Source organism: Sciurus carolinensis, chromosome 2 (assembly GCF_902686445.1).
Source record: "Sciurus carolinensis chromosome 2, mSciCar1.2, whole genome shotgun sequence".
Lineage (NCBI taxonomy): Eukaryota > Metazoa > Chordata > Mammalia > Rodentia > Sciuridae > Sciurus > Sciurus carolinensis.
In genome coordinates this window covers 13846457-13870373 of record NC_062214.1, presented here as the reverse complement: position 1 = coordinate 13870373, position 23917 = coordinate 13846457, and the positions used below count along the sequence as shown (strand labels likewise).

Genomic DNA, 23917 nt, shown 5'->3' with positions numbered 1-23917 from the left:
AGCGTGTCTCGGGGAGGAGAGTCCTTCAGGTTCACATCAGTCTGTCTCTGTCTACCTTGCCTGCAGCAAAATGAAAAAAAAAAAAAAAACAGAATGCTCCTTGAATAGAAAACCAGGGTCAGTGTTCTTTATGTACCCGATTTATGATTTGGAACAGAACTCACAGATCGGTCACACCCAGAAGTATGATTAAAATCAGAGTTATCGGAATACACTCTGCTCATCACTAGCCCTGAATGCAGGAGTCCTACAGTTCCTGTAGATGAGAAAGAAGAGCTGCTGATCATACAATTATACAGTACCTCCAATTCAGACATCTTCAGAGATAGGTGGAGATCAAGGTTCTGGGCCGTAAGTGTGAGCCTGTGAAAGTTCTCATTTGGGGTTTGCTTGAATGGGCTCCCAGTCCACGTCATGTCCCTCATTCTGCCACCATCTATGGAATTAGTTGTTGCTCTTGTTCAAGTACAGAAACAGAGAGAAAGTTGGTATGGAGAGGCATTGTGTGCCTCCACAGGGGACGTGCTGAGAAGAACACAGCATCATTCACGTAGTGTTCCCACAGAGAATACCTACCTTGAATCTAATTATGAACAAATCTCAGACAAACCACAAGTCAGGAACATTTAATTAAAAGATGTTTGTATTCTTCAAAAATGTAGACAAATATATTATTGGGTAAATCGATAAGATGGAATACTTAAAGTAGATTGAAGTATATTTTATCAGTATTTAATGAAATTGCCGATTATGCCGTGATCATGTAAGAGAATTACCCTTTTATTAAGAAGTAATGACCCTTTTGTTACAGAAGCAATTAGAAATGAGAACTATGATAAATCAAATTTACTCTCAAATCATTCAGAAAAAAAGATATGAGAGACAGAGAGGCAGAGACAGAAACAAAGAGAAAGCAACTGAGGTAAATTCTTAAAAATAGATGAATCTGGGGAGGCATCCAAGATGGCGGACTAGATGCGTTCCTTCTCCCTCCGTCACTCCGGTTTCAAGCAGAGGATATCTGTTTCTCGGTGAGGCAGTTTTTGCTGCTTATTGATCACCTGGTGTTTACCCCATTTGTCTGCTGTAATCACCTGCAGTCTGCCAGCATATCGATGCCTTTTTTGAGTGCAGATTGCTCACTGTCAGGCGCCTGTCTTCTGCCATTTGCCTGCCTCTGGCCTGTCCATCGCCTGCCTTACACCTATCCATCACCCAACACACGAGGTTTACCTCCCGATCATCGGACAACAGTCAGCAAACTGATCGCGGACCACCAGTAGAGCACCAGCTGCCTGCTGTTGCCTAGAAGTTCCCTGCCACAGTATCTGCAGGTTTGATTACACGTGGCTGCCGCCATTTTGAGACAACAGCCAGGCTCTGTAGGACCCCTGGCTGGACTGGCTGAGCCCCATCTCCAGGATCCCTCAGCCCTACTGATCACTCCCTGCCTCTGGGGCCCTCACATCGACTGACTGCTCCCTGCCGCCAGGACCCCCAGACCAACTGACTGCGCCCTATCACCGGGACCCCAGACCGACTGATTGCACCCGGCTTCCAGGATCCCACAACCACACCAAAAACACCGGACCTCCAGGACCCCTGCCTGACCAACTGCATCCCACCTCCAGGACCTCCAGCTGACCACGGTCACACCCCGAGCTGCAGCTCCCCATTTGCCAACACATTTGGAAGTCAGAGCGGTCATCTTGGATAATCCTGGAAGCCAGAGCTCTGATCTTTATGTGGGGCAAATCCCATCCTGAGACACCTGCTGGAGGCTTGAAGTTCATTGTCAGGTACCTCTCATGCATCAGGCTGCTGAAGACTGGGAGGTTTCATTACTATATGACTGTTATACTGTAGATTTTCTTTTTTCTCCTTATAGAAAAAATTTAAGTTTTTATTTCTTTACTTTTCTTGCTCTCTTTTCCTTTTGTTTACCTGTTCCCTCAGAGTCTCTTTCTCCCTTTTTTGCATGCTAACATCCAATTTCTTTTGATTACACTCTCACCCTTTCTATTATCTAGAACTTCTGTATAATCTTTTCTTATCCCATTAACAGCCACATTCTACATCCCTCTGCATCCTCTTTGTCCTCCATTAGAAACTGCAGACCTTATTGCAAATCTGTTTGTTTTATTGAAGATAATACTTTAACTCATTGTTTATTATGACAATTTTGTTATTGTCCCCATAGGGGCTATTGGGTCTAGGATTGCATAGTGTCTGAATTGGGCACTACTAAGATTGATCTCCCCTTAAAGAAAGGGTTTTGGAAACCTATAGGGCCACTATAAGCCTTTAGGGGGAAATCTGCAATACCCCAGATCTGCACTGCTAGAGGGGAAGATACATGAACAACATGAAAAAACAAGGGAAGAAAATGATCCAAACAAATCTAGATTCTATATTAATAGAATCCAATGACAGTATGTTAGAAGAAATGTCAGAAAAGGACTTCAGATTATACATGATTAAAATGATTCCTGAAGCAAAGGATGAGATAAGGGAGCAAATGCAGACAATGAATGATAATACCAAGAAGCTGAAAGAGCACCTGCAGGAAGCAAAGATCATTTCAACAAAGAGATAGAGATTCTCAAAAAAAAAAAAAAAAAAAAAAAAAAAAACAAATGGAAATCCTTGAAATGAAGGAAACAATAAACCAAATAAAAAACTCAGACAATGAAGACAAAATATTTAATCTTGAAAATAAAGTTGCCCAAACAGAGAAGATGGTAAGAAATCATGAACAGAATCTCCAAGAACTATGGGACATCATGAAAAGACCAAATTTAAGAATTATTGGGATTGAGGAAGGCACAGAGATACAAACCAAAATAGATGAATTTGGGTAAATGGTCAATAGATGATCTTTGCACCGTTCTTACTCTTGCAACTTTGAAATTATTTCCAAAGAATAGTTTACAAAAAAAATATAGGCAATTCATTTGAAGGTGCACATGGCTCAAAATTTATTTTTATGTTTTATAACTTTTCATATATGCCAAGAGGAAAATGAATTTAGCCCATCTCAATTTTGTATTGTCAATAAATAAATAAATTCTAGATATAAAATTTTGCACCTTGCAAATTCCCAATTTGGAGATTTGAAGGGAATTCAACCAATGCATATAGGCTTTCTTCTGCTTAGTTGAAAATGTTGAAGCAAAAATAAAGACTTTCTGGGAAATACTTCACTTGCAGGGAAAAATTCAATAACGCTTTCTATGACCATGTAATATTCAGACTTGTCTTTTGTATTTGCCTCTCTTTTGTATCTGCTTCTTTTTTCTTCCTTCAGGAGAGTAAAACAGCAGGTTGGGAATTAGCAGTAAGAAGGACTGGGAATTTTTTTAAAATTAACCTCCTTCTTTCAAGCCCCAGCTCCATCAATGAGCTGCCTAAAACAAAAGCCAGCATTTATTTAGCATATATTGTGTTTATTTTGCAGATCCTACACCCTTTCTTCTTCACACCGCTATCCATATTATATACTAGGCATTTCTCTTCTTTACCTTCTTTACTTCCAGTTCCCACTACTAGAAGTGAACTTTATGAGAGGAGGGTTTCCAGTTGTCTCCTCAGTCCTTATAAGAGTTCCTAGATTACAGTAGTCACTTTACATAAGTATTTGGAGGGTGAATGAATTTAGGGTGGATAAATGAAGGTTAGAAGCTTACCCAATCATAAGAATTTATTTCAAGTAGATTAAATAAGTATTTGACAAAAAGTTTTAAAGTCCACAACAAAGTCAAAGATTTTTACCCTTCAGGGGGAGAAAAGGAAGTCTAAGCTTAATAATAATAGCCAACATTTCTTTTGCAGGTACTGTGTGCCAGCCACTAGGCTAAGTGCTTCGTGTACTCAACATTTGCAACGTGGGTATTAATATAACTCACATTGTAGATGGAGAAACTGTTATGTCAATCACATAACTTCTATTAATCTAAATGTGTTGGGGTTGAGAATCAAGTCCAGGCCACTATGACCCCAGTGTTCATGTCTAGACTACACCAATTATCTCAGTCTTGTGGAAAACAGGAGAGAATTTTCCTCTTACAGTAAGATAAGAAAGATATATATCCTGCTGGTAGAATAAACACACTGTTATACAAACCATTCATTCTCCTGTTCATCATAATACATCTGAATATTTGTCATTTTTATTTGCCATGGTTTAAATATGGTTTGTCCTCAAAATTCATGTTGCATCTTAATTGCTCAATGTGGCAGTGTTGGAAAGTGAGGTCTAGTGGAAGGGCTTTGGGTCATGGGGCAGAGCCTCGGGAATGGGTTAATGCTTTTTCCACGGGCATGGGAAAGCTATCATGAGAGTTTCCCTTTTCCTCTCTCTTCCACATGCACCTATTTGCCCTTTTGCCATGAGGTTCTCAACAGAAGCCAAGCAGATGCTGGCAATACCTTTTGGATTTCCCAGTTTCCATACCCATGAACCATAGTAAATTTATTTTTTTTCTAAATCACCAAGTCTCAGGTATTCTACATTAATAACAGAAAACAAACTAAAGATAGAAAGTTGGAAACAAGAAGTGGAGATGCAAATGAACCACCAATATTGAATTATGAAGAAATAGAAAACTTGAACTGACAAACAATGAGCAATGAGATTGAAGCAGAAATGAAAAGTCTCTCATCAAAGATGAGTCCAGGACTGGATGTTGTCACTGCAGAATTCTGCCAAATGTTTAAAGAACTAATACCAATCCTTCTCAAACTATTCAAAAAAATTGAAGAGAAGGAAATTCTTCCAAACTCCTTTTGAGGTCAGCATTGCTTTGATACCAAAATCAGATAAAGACCCAAGGAAACTGTAGTTCAATATCTCTCATGGGGACTGGGATTGTGGCTTAGTGGTAGCTTGCCTAGCATGTGTGAGGCCCTGGGTTTGATTCTCAGCCCCACATACAAATAAATAAATGTTCAACAACTAATAAAAATATTTTTAAAAATATCCCTGATGAACATAGATACAAAAATCCTCAATAAAATACCAGGAAACTAAATTCATCAGCACATTAAGAAGATCATTCATTATGAATAAGTGGGATTCTTCCCTGGAATACAAGGATGGTTTGATATACGCAAATCAATAAATGTTATACACCACACCAACAGTTTCATGCACAAAAACCATATGCTCATTCCAAAAGTTGCAGAAAAAGCATTTAATACAATTATGAAAAACAACATATTAGGCATAGAATGAGTGTACCTCAACACAATAAAGATCATGTATGAAAAACTCACAACTAATAATTGAATGGGAAAATATTGAAAGCTTTCCCTGTAAGTTCTGGAACAAGATAAGTGTGCCCACTTTACCACACGGTACTGGAAGTCCTAGCCAGATCAATTAGGCAAAAGAAAGAAATAAAGGGCGTCCATATTGGAATGGGGGAGGTCAAAACAAGCTTATTGGCAGATGACATGATCTTGTACATGGAAAACCTTAAAGACTCCACAAAAAAAAATAATTGAACTAATAAATTCAGTGAGGTTGTAGGAAACAAAACCAACACACAGAATTCAGTAGCATTTCTGTATGCTAATAGTAAGCTATCTGAAAGACAAATCAAGAGAACAATTCATTCTACAATAGCTACAAAAAATTTAAATACTCAGAAATAAATTTAGTCAAAGATGTGAAAAATCTCTACAACAGAATCTACAAAACATTGATGAAAGAAATCAAGGAGGATATAAATAAATGAAAAGTCATTCTCTGTTCATGGAATGGAAGAATTAAATATTCACTGTTAATAAACATTGTTAAAATATCCTTATTATCCAAAGTGATCTACACGTTCAATGAAATCCCAGCAGAATATCAATGTCATTCTTCACAGAAATAGAAAAAAGCAATCCTGAAATTTGTGTAGAAACACGGAAGACTCTGAATAGTCTAGCAGATCTTGAACGCAATGGAGACACCTTACTATCAGACCTCAAAATATGCCACAAAACAGCACAGTGTTGTCATAAAAACAGACACATCAATGGAACAGAATAGAGTCCAGAAAGATTCCCATGCATTTATAGCCAACTGATTTTTTGATAAAATTTTCAAGAACCCACAGTAAGTCTCTTTAATAAGTAGTGATCTGAAAGTTGGATGCCCACATGCAAATTAATGAAACCAGATCCCTATCTCTTTACCAGTCACAAATATCAACTCCAAAGACATCAAAGATTTAAAAATAAGACATTAAACTACTAGCAGGACAACATAGGGGGAATTCGTGGGTCATTGGCCCCAGGCAATTATTTTTTTGGTTGTGAGCCCAAATGCACAGGCAACAATATCAGAAATTGACAAATGGACTATACTACATCAAACTGAAAAGTTTCTGCACAGCAAAGGAGCAACCAACACAATGAGGAGATAACCAACAGAATGGGAGGAAATATTTGCAAACTATATATCTGGCAAAGCATTAATATTCAGAATACATAAGCGACTAAGACAATCTCAACAGCAAAACAAACAAAAATAACCCAGTTTTAAAAGAGGTTAAAGATATGACTAGACATAGCTCAAAAGATGATATAAAAATGACCAACAGATGTATGAAAAAATGCTCAGCGTCACTAATCATTAAGGAAACTGTAATAAAAACCACAGTGAGATGCCATCTTATCCCAGGGAGAAGGCTATTATCAAAAAGACAAACTAAAAATAACAAATCTAGTGACTATGTAGAGAAAGAGGAAATGTATACAGTGTTGGTGCAAATGTAAATTAGTATAGCCATTATAAGTAACACTGTGCAGTTTCCTCAAAAAGACTAAAAATAAAACTATCATACAATCTGCAATCCCACTACTGGGTACATCCCTAAAGAAAATGAAGTCAGCGTGTTAGAAAGATACCTGCATTTCCATGTTTGTTGCAATATTATTCACAATATTCAAGATAAAAGTCCTGGCAGATGAATGGATAAAGAAAACATGGTATATATACCCAGTGGAATACTACTTAGCCATAAAATGCATGAATTCCTGTCATTTGGACTTGGAGGACATTATGTTATGTGAAATAAGTAGGGACAGGTAGACAAATACCTCACAATCTTATTCATAAATGAAATCTAAAAAGTTGATACCATAGAGGTTGATAGTAGAATAGTATTTACCAGAAGCCAAGGAGAAGAGAGGAATGGAAGAGGAGAGGTTCATTAGTGGGCACAAATTTATTGTCTGAGGAGGAGGGAGGAGTACTGATGTTGTGACACAGTAGGTCAAACATAATGAAAAATAACTCATTACATATCTCAAAATAGAAGAGAGGGATTTGAATGCACTCACTCTAAGGAAATGGCGGAAGTCTAAGGTGATGGATATGCTCATCACTGAGTTGATTGCTATCCAGTGCATTCATGAATCAAAACATGTGTTGTACCTCATAAATATGTACAAGTATGTGTCCATAAAAAGGAAAGAACGCATTGAAGGAAGGGTTAAATAAAAACACCAAGGGAGTTCGTCAGACTACACTGCTTTGTATATTTTAAGTATTTTGTAAGACGAGTCTGAATTATTGTTTAATCAAGGGAAGGCAACACATTTTTAAAATATTTTATTCAGCACAAGAGAAACATGAGCTGTGAGATGGAGAGATACTATGGGGCAAAGCCAGCACTCGGCTGAGGTGTGTGTCTGTTGTTGGGCGGCAGAGGGCAAGGAAGGATAAGTAGAAGACAAAGTATGAGGAAAGGCTATAAACATTTCCTCTTGATTCACACCTTTACTTCCTTCTTTTTATCTCTTGATCTCTAGCATCAACTGGGAAGGAAAAAAATCTCCCGGACAGCATATTGGACACATGTGGTCAGCAGCATGAAGTCCTGGGCACCCCTGTTCATGACATTCCTCTGTATGGTGCTGCTGTCTGTGCAAGGAGAGATGAGGCCAAAGCAGGATGGTAAGTGGCCAGACTACATGGGAAACCAAAGGAGAGGGGCGGGGCTCGTTCCGGAGCAAGTGAGGGGGAATCACGTCCGGCATATCAGACCCAGGACCCAGCTTCCGAGCACTGCTGGCTGGAGAATCAGACACTTTTGCATGCAGAGATCCAAGAAATTCACAAGCTGAGGTCCTTTGGTGTTTCCTCTTCCCACCTTGAAAGTAGCAATGAGCATCTTTCAATTTTGTACAATTTGGACCAAATGGGTATGTCTTTATATATCCCCTTAATGTATACACATCTTTTAGAATGTGAAAAGATTGGAAAGGGGCATGAGAGGTTCCTTAGTGGACCAAAATTGGGGATCAGATGAGAATAAAGTGAAATCAGTGGAGGGACTAAGAAAACTGACCAAGAGAGATAAGAATTTGGAGAGAGACTGAGGTATGAAAGGCAGAGTCAGCAAGGAAGGGAAGAAGGCAGAAAGGGGTTCTCTACTCTCCCTGCCAGATCCTGAAATCTCCTTTAAGTTACCACAGATTTCTAGGAGAAGGCATGATTGCTGAGGGTTGGCCAAGTCTGGTCTCCAGGATGCTCAGAGAGGGTCTGGGACCTGCAACATTGGTGGGACCTGTGTGAGCAGAGGGGGCAAGGTGGTCCAGGAAGAAGAAGCAGTTGGGGACGACACACTGAGTGGGAGCTGAGGAGGCTCCGGAAGGGAATTTTCCTGTAAGGCAGATAGATGACTTGCTGGGGGCTTGGGGCCCAGATTCTAGAAGGAGCAGCTGCGTGTCTGAAGGCTTTCTCTGCCTAGGTTTGGCAATGATGGGACCCTGTCGGCCTCTTACCATTCATTTCTGTCTCAGGAGGTGAACACCTAGTGGAGGAGTGCTGGGGAGAGCCAGATGTCAAAGATTGTACCAAGAAGTGCTCCAGGACCTTCAAATGTGCTCACAAAAACCACACATGCTGCTGGAGCTACTGTGGTAACATCTGCTGGGCAAATGTGAGTTGGGAATGTGTCTTCCCTGACGGCCACTCTCTTCTCAAAACCTGTTATTTCTAAGTGGATGACTGGAGTTTCCCAAATCCAAGACACAAAAATAGCAGGAGACAAATGCCCCCCTGGAAAGCAGTTCACTGGCAAATACAACGTTTGAAGAAAGAGCTTAGAGCCCAAAGCCTCTCTCCTTATATAATTAAGGTCTGTTGTCCTCTGTATGGGGCATGACAGCTTTGCTATTCCAGATTTCTGACCACTGTCTCCCTAGTCAGACCTTTCTTTTTTTTTTTTTTTTGGGGGGGTGGTGCTGGGGATCGAACCCAGGGCCTTGTGCTTACAAAGCAAGCACTCTACCAACCGAGCTATCTCCCCAGCCCCCTAGTCAGACCTTTCTATGGGCCCATTTGGCTCAACCAGGCCCAAAGTCTCTACCCTTCACCTGCTCAGGTGTGGGCAATTTCTGTTGCTACATTAAGATATTCCTTCCTGTGGACTGGCGGGTGTGGGCACTGTCAAGCTTGAGGATGAATGCTTGTTTCTCAGAGTTCCTTGGCCTCTACATATCTAAACGTTTTCTCTTACAGAAAAACCTTGGAAACCTGTAAGAATCCAAACTTTCCACCAACCCACCACCTGTGTGAGCTGTTTAAGAGAGCTCAGAGCAGTATTGTGTGGCTACTTGTGGAACTTCTGAACTATTACTGAGAGTTGAGCAGGAGGAAACCTTTGATAAATAAAAACATTTACCAACAGTGGGGCTTGGGTTTTTTTTTTTTCCTTCCCACTCTATCCTATTATCTTTGATTACCCTTATTATAACCCCCGATATTGTTTCCATTCCATAACGTACTTAAGCTTTCAATTTTTGCCACCCTATTTAATAACCTTAGAACTGAGAAACTAATCTCCTGGGCTTCTTAGAATAAAAGTTTATTTCTCATGTGCCATTTTAACATGGGGAATTGGCAAACAGGTCTTTCATTGAGTGTCTTGGAGAGCAGGTCTCTGGTAAATTCTTCATGGAGGTTTGTGTTAACAGTTCTGAAACTACTTTACATGTAAACAAGACCAATCAAGCAAGTAAATAACTGGTAGATGATAAGAGTCAGGTTTCTAACTGTTGGAAAAAATAAATTACAGATGAGTCTATCTCAGCAGCTCTAGGCTCCAGGCTTGCCTCAGTGCGAGGCCAATCCCAGTGGCAACAGGCTCCATGTGCTTCCCAGCACCAGGCTGACCCCAGGAGCCCTAATCACTAGGCCGACACCTGTGGACCTAGCCTTCAGGCTCCTCATGCAGATGCAGCCTCCTGGCTCACCTGGCATGCCAAGAGAGCTCCCGTGGCCCCAGGCCAGTACATTCAGGCTGAGCCTCCAGACCATCCTAGCACCATGTAGATCCCACAGCCCCAGAATCAGGGCCTGGAGCACTCGAACTCTGGACCAGCCCCAATGCCAGGTCAACCCCAGAGGCCCTTGGCTTCAGGATTGTACCAGCCCAGCACCCACAGATTCAGATTCCAGGCCCATTCTAGGGCCATGCTGGCTCCAAAACCCCAGACTCTGGATCATTCTCAGCACTGGGTTGGTCCCCACAGCCCCAGGCTTAAGGCCTACCCTAACACCAGGCTGGCCCCTTACCCTTGCTTATCAGGCCAGCATCTGTGGACCCAGCCTTCAGGCAAGTTCCTGCAAACACAAGATTCAAGCCCACCCAGCTCCAAGATTTCCTCTCTGGCCCAGGCTTCAGACCTACACTATGCCAAGTCAGCACCCCAACCTTAAATACCAGATGGACAACTATAAGCATAGGTTCCTGGACTGTCTAGTACTAGGCCAGTCCCTGCAACCCTACCCTCCAGAATGGCTCCTGTAGCCTCACACTCTAGCAGGACTAGGGTCCAATCCTGTCTCAGTAGACCTCAGAGTTGGAATGCCCTCCCTAGACCCAGGCTCCAGAACCGCCCCCTTATTGGCTCCAGTCCCAGAGACCCCAGGATCCAGGCCAGACCTCATGTACCTAGCCTCTAGACCAGCACCTTAACACCCAGTCTCCATCACCAGTGGACACAGGTTTCAGGCCAGTATCCATGATTCAAAGCTCCAGCAGACCCAGAGTCCATCCCCCCACACTGCTGGTAGATTCCTAGTACATGCAAAAATCCAAAACGAAATACTAGCAACCAAAATTCAACATTAAAAATATCATTCATCATGATCAAAAGGAATTTTTTCCAGGGATGCAAGAATAGTTCAACATATGGAAATCTATAAATGTGACAGAGCACATTAATACAACAATGATGAAAGAAATTCATGAAAACACAAATAAATGAAATGGTATCTCATACTCATGAATTACAAGAATTAATATTGTTAAAAACTCATACAACCCAACATGAACCAAGGGTTCAACAGAATCCCTATCAAAATACCAATAAAATTCTTTACAGAAAGAGAAACACAGAAGATCCTGAAAAATCAAAGCAAGCCTGAACAAAAAGAACAAGTTGAAAGCATCATATTATCCAACGTCAAAAGAGTCTACCAAGCTGTAGTCACTAAAGCAGCATTAAAACAGACCCAGACCAATGCAGCAGAACATAGAGCCCAGAAATAAATCCATACATTTACATACGATTGATTTTGACAAAGGTACCAAGAACACACAACAGGGAAAACAGTCTCTTATATAAATGATGCTGATAAAATTGGATATCCACATGCTGAAGAATGAAATTGAATCCTTATCTTGCACATTATACAAAAATCAACCAAAAATCAATTAAAGACCTAAACATCAGACCTGAAATTATAAAAATAGTATAATATCTCATGGGGGGAGAGCTCCATGACATGTCTAGGTGATTTTTTTTTCTTTATATGATCCCAATAGCAGAGGCAACAGAAGAGAAAACAGACAAGTAAGAGTTCATTAAACCAAAAAGTTTCTGTACAGCAATGGAAAAAATGAACAGGTGAAGAGACAACCTATGGAACAGGAGGAAATATTTGCAAAACACACATCTGAGAAGGGGTTAATATCTAAAATATGTAAGTAACTCAAACGATGCCATTTAAGAAAACAAATGACTTGATTTTAAAATGAGCAAAGGACATGACATACAAATGGTCAACATATATATGAAAAAATGATCAACATCACTAAACAGGTAAATTAAAAGTGTGGTAAGACCTCACCTCAAACTTATCAGTTAATATCCAAAAGACTTAAAATAAAATAAAAGATAACGTGTTGGTGATGATTTGGAGGAAAGAGAACATTTGCATGCCGGTGGTGGGAATGTGAAGTAGTACATTCAAACATTATTGAAAACAGTATAAAATTTTTTTCAAAAATTAAAAGTAGAATTACCATGTGATCCAGCAATCCTACTACTGGGTATATGTCTTAAGAAAATGAGATCATCCCACTGAAGAGCTATCTGTACTTTCATGTTAATTACATCATTATTCACAGTATTTGAGGCATGGAATCAACCAACATGTCCATTAAGAGAGGAACGGATAAAGAAATGTGGTACACATACCCAGTGAAAAACACTATTCAGTTTTTAAATTCTATCATCAGCAAAAGCATGGATGAACTTGTAGAACATAATATTAAGTGAAATAAGCCAAGCACAGAAAACAAATACTGCAATATCTCACTTGGTGTGGAATCTAAAGAAGATGAACTCATAGAAGCAAAGGGTAGGATTGAGGTGACTAGGGTCTAATTGTTGGGGTCTGGGAAGATGTTGGTCAATTATGCAAAATTTCAGTTAGAGCCAAACCGGGTGGACCACCCTCATAATCCCAGCAGCTCAAGAGGCTGAAGCAGGAGGATCAAGAGTTCAAAGCCAGCCTCAGCAACAGCAAGGCACTAAGCAACTCAGTGAGACCCTGTCTCTAAATAAAATACAAAATAGGGCTGGGGATGTGGCTTAGGGGGTGAGTGCCCCTGAGTTCAATCCCCGGCACCCCACAAAAAATTTTTCAGTTAGATAGGAACAATAAAATCAAGAAACTTATTGTACCACATGGTGATTGTCATTAATAAATCACATATTATACTCTTGAAAATTCCTAAAAGTAGATTTGGAAAGTTCTCACCAAAAAAAAATAAGGGCGGTAATATAAGCTATTTAGTTAGATTTAACCATTTTACAATGTATACATATTTCAAAACATCATGTTGTATATGATATGTATATCAATTTTGTCAACTAAAAACAAATAAATTAATTTAAAAAACTATAACCCAAGAAAACCTTCAGCAAATGGTTGAATTTTTTTTTTGCATTTTATTATTTATTTAGATGTTTAACCACTCACACTAAGTTTTTACAAGCTGGTGAACACTGACAAATTATTTCTCCCACAGAACAATAACCACACATTCCCAGACAGTATAAATATATGGCTAAACTAACATTAATACACATCAATCACCATTTTATCAATTACATAATAAAACAAAATGATCAAGTGTCCAAATAATTAAGTTACACAGCTCAAAAGGCATATAAAATATTAGAGGTTTGTTCAATTTATTAGCAGAAACCCACTTTTTTTTTTTGCAAGAGGTTATGAAGAAAAGGGGAAAAAAAATCACACTTCGAATAAAAAGTAAGTTAGTTGGTAAACAGCTTCTAATAATTATGAAAAAATTACAAGAATTTCAGAAATTTTATAATTAACTGTTTTAGCTACAATAACAAAGCATCTCTACCTTTTAAAAGTATTTACTAAATTAAAAAGCATATTCTAAAAAAAATAAAAATAAAATAAAAAGCATATTCTACAGGTTCTGCAGGAGTCAAAGGCAACGTTTTTACTAAAAATATTTAATAGCCCTCTCCCATTCTTTTTTCAGATCCTCGCTTGTTAAGTTACAACTCAGAGTGCAAACATTAAATTAACTACGAGGAGTTTTGGTCTGGAGACATTAAAGACATGTGCTTCTGTAACAACTTAGGTTTTCTAAATGGAGGTTTCCCGTAACAGTAATAAGTAAGACTTGTAGAATAGACATTAAATAGCATAAAACTTGGTGGATTTTTTTTAACCCAATGTTTAAAAGTAAACCGAATGTATAGTGTTATAAATGTGAAAGACCAAGACATAAAATGAGCAGGCAAATAGCCATTATAGGCCCTACAGTGCTTGAAATGACTGCAGGAATAAATAACATAAGGTCTAGAATATTCTTAGTTCCTGGAATTTTGGTTTTGTAGGATACTAAAAATATACCAGTATTGTGCTGGGTATTTTGGCACCTAATCTTTCTAAATTTCTTTTTTTCTAAATTTCTTTTATAAGATTCTGACATGGAAATAGATTTAAAGACATTAACTCAATACCACATGATTTCAGGAAAGGTCAATTGGTACAAAGGAGAAGCACATTTTAAATGCTAAACAGCAAGAATCTTTTGCTAAGTGTCCAAATAGGTTGATCATAACCCAAACATAGAGGATTAAATTCTGTCAAGCTTGTGGCCTAGTAAAACTGCTTTCCAATTTTCTTATAGAATCTTCATCAGACTTATTCACCACACCAACATGTTGGCTAATATGTACGACAAACTAGGTCCTGTGTCAAGTTCCACTTCCAAGGCAAGAGTATCAGGTACCCGAATTGTATTGAATGCAAGAGTTGTTTCTATATCCACTGGAGTCTTTGAAGCACATTGCAGTTTAGGACAATACTTTTCCAAATACAAAAGTTTCTTGCTTTTGTCTTATGAATTGTACTACATCTTCATATTTCATTCCACCTTCAATCAATACTAGAGCAACAAGCACTGGAACCTCCCAAAGTCTGCAACACAATGAATAGCAATATGACAGCCATGTGCTTCACAAACTTAATTTTTACAAGATTTAACCGGTCATTGATAATTTGGTTAGACAGTAGTACACCTCCATCAAAAAGCCAATCAAGAACACAGATGCCTTCTTTCTCCACAATAATGTCATTGGTTGCTTCACAGACTCCTACTGTTGTGGTAACACCATACTTCTTAAGTTCCTCTATAAATTTGTTTAAGGTTGCCTTGCTTGGATTCTGTGTAATAAGGAATCTCATGTTCTTGTACATGACTTTCACAGGAGCAGGGCAGTTCATTCAAGTCTCTTGATAATTTAGTTTATAAAACACTCAATAGAGCTATGAATGATTTTTTAAAACAGAATACAGAAATGATGCAAAGTAATTGAAATCTACTACAATACACGCCACTTGATATTCTCAGAGTTTTGAGTATGAAGTTGGGGGAGATGAGAAATGATATGAACAGCCAATAGGAAGCAGCAATTCTTTAATCCAGGAACACTTAGGCAATAGAAAGGAAGTGCACTGAGGCTTACCCTGCCCAGGTCAGGACTCTTGTAAAATGCTCTGAGGATTTCAATTCATTACTTCTGTGTCCAGGTTAACCACAATATGAGGGCTTCTTGGTGGAGTAGTAATGAATTTCTGCAGTTCACTGGTCTGCACTGAGATTATGCTGTGCCTGGAAGTAATCTCCACTGCCCTTCAGAAACTCCATAAATGTGTAACCAAGAGCACCACAGAACTCAGGAGCAGTAAGTCTACTCATACACAGGTCCCAAAAGGCAGGAGCAGTGTGGCTGCAGGGAAGCAGGTGGCAGTGGTCACTTTGGGATGGCAGCAGTGCAGGTGGCATTGAAGGCCCAGACTACCATGCAGTGAGTCAATGACAGAATTCTTGAACCCATATAAGGGACAATGATATCCAGCAATACCAATTCAGAAGAGTTTCAGGAATCAGGTTAATGACTTAGACTCTTGCTTCTGCCTTTTACCACCCGTCTCTGGAGACTGTCAGGAAGGGAACTCTTCCCAAAACAGTGGATACATCAGCAGATGGGTTCACTTTTTAAAAATGTAACTTTACAGTTTCAGAGTTAGGAACAACTTCCTCTGGAGAGAAGACTGTCCTTGAATGCCACGTGTCATATTTTTCTAGTGGTATTTTATCTGATGCACTTTTCATAGTGGTGGATACTGTGCTCGGCAACTAAACCCATCCCTTGCATTTCAAATAATTTACTGTAGTTCATGAATTAGGCATCCTGGGTTTGGAAGGAGGAGACTGCTACCACAAGTAGGAGTAGGACACACCTGGCTGGATGGTGACACCCATCTGTGAGTTTCAGGTGCAGCCAGAGCATGAAAATGAGGCAGAAGCTTCCCAACACCCTGGGGTGTGAGGAGAAGATCCTTCTAGAGTACTCTCATTTTATTCGCATGGAGGAAGGAGCATGTCTGGGGCACAGGAGAACAAAATGCAAAGCACTGGCAACTTGAGGCTCTGTTTGGCCTCCAACAGCCCCATCTGGGACCCTCTGCAGGCTGGGACTTGACATTTAGAGATACCAGAACCTGTAGATTCCCAGTTGCTTCCTCAGCTGCCTCCACGGGATTCATGGCCTTCAGGAGTCCCCACGTCCTCCCATGCTCCACCCAACATGGGGACACTCAGGTGCTTCCGTAGGAGGCAGAGCACAGTCACCACTAGGAAGGAGTGGCTGCACTCCTTCCAGCAACCAGCATCTGGGCCCAGCTTCTGGGCTCTCTGGGGCATGAAGGGTGTCCCGAGGGCTCCCTCCCACACCAGTCGGTGTATAACTCTCACGAAAACACTTCCAGGAAAATCCATGCTCAAGGTCCTGAGCCAGTGAGCGGGGACAGGTCAGCCTAGCACTTGCCTCAGCCTTGGCCTGGAAAGATGCTGGTAAGTGAGGCTGTCCCAGGGCAAACAAAGAAGGCTCTTGGAGAGGAAACAGCACTACTGCCCAGCTACTGCAGTGCCCTCTGCCTTGGTGCTTGGTCCTGATGTATTTGCTAAGGTCCCCTTGTCCAAGGGCAGCTCTTGTCAGATGGAGATGAGTCTGAAACACCCGGGCTTTGTGGTGCTGGTGAGACGGGTCAGAGGTGTGGTCCTGGGGAGGAGGTTTCCTCCTCTGCTGCCTCCATTTTGAGCGGCCCAGCACGAATCACTGGACTGGAGCCTAGGGCTGCACAGCTGCTCTGGCAGGGCCGCCTACCTGCCTGAAGTCCCTGCACATTTGATGCCATGCCTGGGTGGCTGCATGTCACCCAACCCTGGATCTAGTCCCAGGATCATTTCACAGGAGCTGTGATTTCTCCCAGTAGGAGATTGATTTCCACGAACTACGGGATACGGGAAGACCCAAAGTCACCCTATGCTATACACTTAACATCAGCAGGAAGCACCTCTTCCACTGGCCCTTGGCGTTCCTCTGAGTCAAAAGAGGAGAGAATGCGAGCATAAAGCCAAGGGTTTGGGAACAGTAAGGAACGTTCAGGTAGCAGAGGCACTGGGGTCGCAGATCCCAGCCCCCAATTCAGGCTCCACAGTTGGGGGTGGATTCCATGGGGTTTGAGGTTCGTGCAGGCGCTCACACGCAGGCCTCCAGTCTCCGAGAAGGTGTGAAGTGAGCAGAGAGGGTCCAGAGGCAACCTCCTCCTCCAGTCCCAACAGAGCCGCTCACTCTCCTGTGGCTTTGGGCGTGCCACCTGCCTTTCCTGGACTCACTGTCCTCAGTGGAAAGAAACAGTAATCTAAACTTGAGAAGGAGAATGGGGGCCGCGGGGGAGGGTGGGCCAGGAAAGCAGCCTTGGGGGGCTCCCACCATGCTCCAGGCTCTGCCTCCACCTCCCTAATGCTTAGCCACGTCCTTCTGGCTGCGGGGTGAGGAATGTTCTCCTTGGCATTGGGAGATGCTGCACATGAGCAATTTGCCCACTGGGAGAACTGGTTCAGTGAGCAGGGCTGTGTGGGCACAGGGACAGAGCAGAGGAACAGGACTAGGAAGAGAGTGGAGTCCTGGACCAGGGAAGGTGGGCACATGCAGGGCTGCCCAGGGTCTCGGTGACCACAGCTGTGGGAGTAAAAGAGGCCAGGTGTCATTCCAGTTTATTTGACAGGGACAAGGGGTCCAGACAGTGGGGAGGGTCTGAGCACTGCCGATGATGGTCTCCTGCTGTGATCGGAGGTCCTTCAGCCAGGACTCTATCTAAATAGAGGAATGGGGGAACAGGAAGTGCAGCCCACCCGCCCCCTCACAGCCTCATGCAGACGTTGCCACAGAAGGTTAAGCAGCATGTGCTCTTGTCTTGACACTTCTGGAAGTATGAACAGTGGTGGCTGCATAGATCAGCTCTGGGCCACTTCTTACACTTCTTGTTTTCTAGAGCCCAGGGTGATTCTGTAGAGAAACAGGGCAGGGTGGATGGAAGCAGCTGCCCAGAGAGCATCCTTCTCAAGCTTCCCTTTCTCTGAGCATCCAGGACCCAGGACCCACTCACGACACTCCTGGACTTTGCTCGGACCTTCCCTGGTGTCCCTCACCAAAGCCTGGGAATCAGCAGTTTCCTAAATCCTGTGCCCTTTGCTGACACGCCCCCTCACCCAGACATCAGTGTCTAGGGTGCCTGGGCCTCCGAACACACGTTCACCCAGGACCCGTCTTCTCTATAGACGCGGCCCTGGTGAAGTCGCCCCTGCGGAGTCCACACTCTGACCCTGGGCGCTCAGAGAAGCCTAGACATCTTCTGAACCTCCTCACGCTCCAGGATTCTCAGAGGCAAAGAGGAAGATGAGCTTGCCTCTCGCCCCTCTCTCCTGCCCACGGTCAGTCTCCAGCACTTCCCCTGCAGTGGCTTCCCTGCCCCGCCACCCTCCTGCTCCCTCCCATGGTAATTTTAACTTGGCTCTGTTCGTTCCTATTTTTTCCACCCAATGTCTTTTTTTCTACACCTACATCCACCCCCATGAACAGCTCCGTCTGTTCATTTCTCACAAACGTGCATATATCAAAGAATCATTGTCTGGTTGGCCCATTCGATTCTTGACCCCGATGCCCCTTTCACCATGACATGTGTCTCTGGACCTTTGGAGTGGAAGGGTCAAGGTGCAGGTCCTTCCTCCACCCATCACTGTTCCCAGGGTTGGGTCACAGGGCTGGAGCCCCGTGGGTTGGAAGAGCCCAGAGCCTGCACGGTGCTGGGTGTGCAAAGAGGACCCATGTCCCGGGTCCTCCCAAACTTCGTCCCTTCGTGCCCCTTCCCCTATACCCACAGGGCCCATCACCTACTTGGAAGCCACTTATGTTTGGGGTACCCTCCCTGGGCCTCCAGCAGCAGCACACAGAGGATCAGGGTGAGCATCAGAGCCTGGGATGGCCTCGCTCTGAGCAGAGCCATGGTCTCAGTGCAGCCAGGATGACACAGGCAGAGCTGAGGACGATCCACAGGCAGAGTGTGCTCAGCTCCTGGCTGTCCCTGCTGGCCCAGCCAGGAGGAGCAAGGGTGTCCTGTTTCCTCCTCTTTGCCTGCCCCTCACCCTGTCCCGTCATTCAGAGCTGGGCTCCTGCGGGATGCAGCCTCCTCTCCCATAAGCAACCCTCTCTTCTTGCTAACGGAATTTTTCTCAGAGAATCAATTTATTTGTGTGTTCTCATTATGTAATAATTTATAGAAATGAAATGAGAATTAAATATAACTTTTGTTAAAGATGGTAATGTTATTTGTAGAATTAACCTGTGGTTTATTGTATTTTCTTTTCATTTCACATATTTAATATAAATAATCTTGTTTTTCACATTTTTAATCAGCTCTTTTTTGTTACCTGTTGCCACCCTTATTTAGTCATAAAAATGTTTGTCATTTTTTTCTGTGAAAGAAACCATATGATTTTTCACTGTATCTCTCATCAATAATTTGAGATTACCAATATTGAATTTCTGAGCACTTTCATGCAAAATTCCATGATTTTTTTAAGTGGAAATTAAATTAGTGTGTAAAATACAAGTATATGTTTCTTGTGTAATGTGTACATGGAGAAAAGGAACAACGAGATGAGAGAGAGAATTAAGTTTTCAAACATGTTTGCTCCAACAGTGAATGAGTGTTTATTTCAAGTCCTGCAAGAGTTTAAATGGACTTAGGCAAAAATCATTGCCTTTGCAAATTTGGGTAGCAAAATATTTTTCATAGCTTTTATCCTCAGAAAGATGTGAAATTGAAATTTGACTCCATTATTCACTAGCTTTGTATCACTGGGAAAATTGATGGCCTTAGACTGAGTTTATCCACATTTTCTTGGCAGCCCAGCTATTAGGATTGGAGGAGGTGACATACAGCAAACCTCCATGGTGCCCGTGCTTAGTCTGTGTTCAATGTCACTTATCTGTCTTCTCCTCAGTGTTGTCACCCAACAGTGCATAACAAGGGTCCAGAATAGTTCTTGATCTCTTAATTCACATTAGGTACTAATTGCCAGACCTAGAGAGTTGTGAGTCAGGAGACTCACATGCTCATTCAAGTGAATCCACAGACACTGTCCAAATTGGTGGCAGGGCCAGGGGCAGATATCAGAACTCAACACAAGCAGTGTTGGCCATAAGTAGTTGTACTCTCCCTAAAGGATGGAAAATATGGAAAGTCGTTCCGGTTTTACAGGGTGAGGAAGTGAATTCTGAGTCTGGGACATTCTCCCATTATATGAGGTTAAGAGTCAATTACTCTACTTCATCCTTCAACTGAAATTATTTCTTCCTGACCCTAGCCTTTACTACCTCCTTGCTTGGTGACCCCTCCTTTCTTATCAGCTTCCTCTTCTCTACATTTTCCATCCCAGTGACCTTAAGAAGATACACACACACACACACACACACACTCACACACACACACACACACATACACACATGTGTATACTAAGATACATTGTATTACCAATAGTGGTCAAGGAAAAAGGGACTAATGGGGCATATAGTTGATATGTTAGAGCTCAGATAAGGGGAAGGACCTGTCAGTCAAGGACTCAGAGTTAGACTTTGAATATTGTGGAGGAAATGGACTCTTGGAAGTGAAGATGTTTATTCTTCCTTAATAGGAAAAAGGAGGGACCAAAGCTCATAAGAAGCTGGCAGTGAAGATTTGAACTCCATCTGATGCTCTGAATTTCTAACAGTCTTCAGTATGCAGGTGTAATTTACGTTTATGATTTCTGATCTGTAGTGTGTAGAGTGCTGTTTGAACTTTTCCAAATATTCTTTCTGATTTTTTTCATCCACTCATAAAAGATAACTGTTTGGAGAATGAGCACTGTCATACCACCTAGTTGAGAGGAGTTATATGGATCTAAATAACTGCTCAAACAGGAGCTGCATTTTTCCAATCAAACCCCACTGTAGCTAACATAGCAGTGTATATATTTCATCCAACAGATTAAAGGCAAAATTATGTCACATCTGGGCCAAGGCCTTAAGAAGATAAGTCCTTTTTTTACATTTTCCTCTCCACCAGCTCAGTAGCAATGACAACAAAGCTCTAGAGCACAGTCGAACCAGAAGATTAAAGGAGCCCAGATCACCACATAGAAGAAGTGTCACCTACGGTTGAAGAATACCTATCAGGAATTATTGTGTGGGCAAGAAATAATTCTATTTTGTTCCATATATTTTACAATGCAGCTCTCTATTAAAGGATTTAGTCTATCCTAACTATAACACACAGTTTAGGCAAAACCAAACATTTTCTCTTTTATGGCAGTGTTTTGGACCCACTGCCATATGGCACTTGAGATCCAGTTCAAAGGAAGTCCTTATTCCCTGCCTAGCTATTATCATGGGCCCCAGAGTCTAACTCCATGGGGACCTTCATGGTGCAAAAGAACACTAAATTGCTGTTTCATCTCTTTAACAAACTTCTGAGGCCTTGGGCAAGTCCTGTCTCTAAGTTACTCACAAAAGTAATGAAAGACTCAAATGAAAACATTCACTGAACTGATGTTTTTAAAATTCCTATGTACAAGACAATGCACTTGCTGCTATTTACTACAGCATAAATCAGATACTGTTCTTGTTTCTATAATAATATATCAGGAGAAAAGGAAGATTAAATAAATATAATGCAACATGACAAGGACTACAGACAGAGAGAATAAGGTATTATGGAAGCCCAGCAACTGGGAGGAATTATTGAAGAATTCTTGAAAGAATGATCCTTTAATGTGAAACCTTAAGGAGGAGTAGAAGGCTACATTTATCTTTCTTTTTTTTTTAAATTATTTATTTATTTATTTTTTACAGACTATGTTTCTATTCATTGTACACAAATGGGGTACATGATTTTGTTTCTATGGTTGTACATGATGTAGATTCATACCATTTCATGTAATCATACATGTACATAGGGTAATGATGTCTGTCTCATTCCACAATTTTTCACACCCCCCTCCCTCTCATTTCCTTCTATATAATCTAAAGTTCTTCCATTCTTCTCTCACTCCCCACCCCCCCATCCCTATTATATATCATCATCCACTTATCAGGGAAAACATTTGACCTTTGGTTTTTTGGGCAACCCTTATCTTTCAATAACATTTTAGGGAGTGGGCAGAAAGAGATGTATAGGAGCAGACTTTTTATTATTCTTATTAAAAGTATATCCATTTCAGAGCACAAGATGACAATTCATTCTCTCATACCCATTAAGAGATGTTTTTCAAATGTATCAACAGAGTTGGGGGCAAACATTTTGTTCTTTACAGATTATTACATTATATCAATAATAGTACTTGATTTGATTTGATATTCTAAGTTGATCTATATGTAGGTAATTTTTATTAGAACATTATACTTATACACAATAATTGGGTTCAAGTTTGAGAAGGTAATTGTAATTCAAATGGTAACTGCTAAGAAATTAACTTAAAATATGCAAAAAGGGAAATAAGGAAGAAGTCAAAATGGTAACACTGGAAGAAAAGTCAAACAGACAAGAAGGCAGTATTAGAATCACTAAAGAATAAAAAGAGAGCAAATAGCAAATAATCAAAGTTAAGTCCTTCCTCACAATAATCACTTTAAATGTAAATGAATTAAATTCATCAATTAAAAGAGGTCAACAAAATAGATTTTAAAACATGACAACTATCTGCTGTTTAAAAGAAATTTACTTTAGACCCAAAGACAAATAAGTTGAAAAACTGAAGTATGGAAAATGTATTCTATGTAAATGGTAACAAAAAATGCTGAAGCAGCTATACTAATATTGGGTAAAATAGACTTTAATTTGAATATTGCTACAAGAGAAAAATGTGATGATAGATTGATGAAAAAATCAATTCATCAAAAGATATAACATTATAAATCTATACACACCAAACAATAGAGCTCCAACACATTTGAAGTCAACTGCTATTCTTGAAGGCCTATGTAGTCAATGTTTGGTCCCCAGTACGGTGCTATTGAGAGGTAGTAGAAACTTTAAAAAGTGGGGCCTACATACCACCAAAAGCAATATACATATTCAATGCAATCCCCATCAGAATAACAATGACATTTTTCACGGAACTAGAAAAATCAGTCCTTAAATTCATTTGGAAGAATAAGAGACCTAGAATAGCTAAAGCAATACTGAATAAAAAAAGTGGTACAGGAGTTATCATAATACCAGACCTTAAATTATTATACTACAGAGCTACAGTAACAAAAACAGCATGGTATTGGCATCAAAATAGACATGAAGACCAATGGAATGGCATAAAAGACACCAAGACAAACCCAAATAATTACAGCCATCAGAGACTTGACAGAGGTGCCAAAAATGTATTTTGGAGAAAAGACCTTTTTAACAAATAGTGTTGGGGAAACTGGATACCCATATGTAGAAGAATGAAAGTAGATCCATATCTTTCACAAAAGTCAAATCAAAATGGATCAAAGACTTATGAATTAGACCAGAAATCATGCAACTGGTTCAACACACCATCATAGATACAGACACTGACTTCCTCAACAAGACTCCTAAAGCTCAAGATATAAAACCAAGAATCAAAAGTAGGATGCCATCATATTATAGATTTTCTGCACATCAAAGGAAATGACTAAGAGAGTGTAGAGAGAGCCTACAGACTGGGGAAAA

At 40.9% G+C, this 23917-nt stretch overlaps 1 protein-coding gene and 1 pseudogene across 1 annotated transcript; one reads left to right on the top strand and one right to left on the bottom strand.

Moving 5' to 3' along the window:
* The first annotated feature begins 296 nt into the window (after positions 1 to 296).
* On the top strand, positions 297 to 9652 carry LOC124977522 (protein WFDC11-like). Its single transcript, XM_047541129.1, has 4 exons — positions 297 to 351; positions 7804 to 7948; positions 8797 to 8936; positions 9518 to 9652. Exons 2-4 carry the CDS (start codon positions 7864 to 7866, stop codon positions 9536 to 9538), a joined length of 246 nt encoding a protein of 81 aa, XP_047397085.1. The 5' UTR covers positions 297 to 351; positions 7804 to 7863; the 3' UTR covers positions 9539 to 9652.
* Positions 9653 to 13579: 3927 nt separating this feature from the next.
* Positions 13580 to 16543, bottom strand: LOC124977382 (protein tyrosine phosphatase type IVA 1-like; annotated as a pseudogene).
* Positions 16544 to 23917: the final 7374 nt, after the last annotated feature.

What these genes read in the sequence shown, in the direction of transcription:
- LOC124977522 (XM_047541129.1), top strand. Translation starts at nt 7,864, where the DNA reads ATGAAGTCCTGGGCACCCCTGTTCATGACATTCCTCTGTATGGTGCTG. An exon ending in GATGAGGCCAAAGCAGGATG is followed by an intron (nt 7,949 to 8,796) that starts GTAAGTGGCCAG and finishes TTTCTGTCTCAG; the next exon opens with GAGGTGAACACCTAGTGGAG. An exon ending in GTAACATCTGCTGGGCAAAT is followed by an intron (nt 8,937 to 9,517) that starts GTGAGTTGGGAA and finishes TTTCTCTTACAG; the next exon opens with AAAAACCTTGGAAACCTGTA.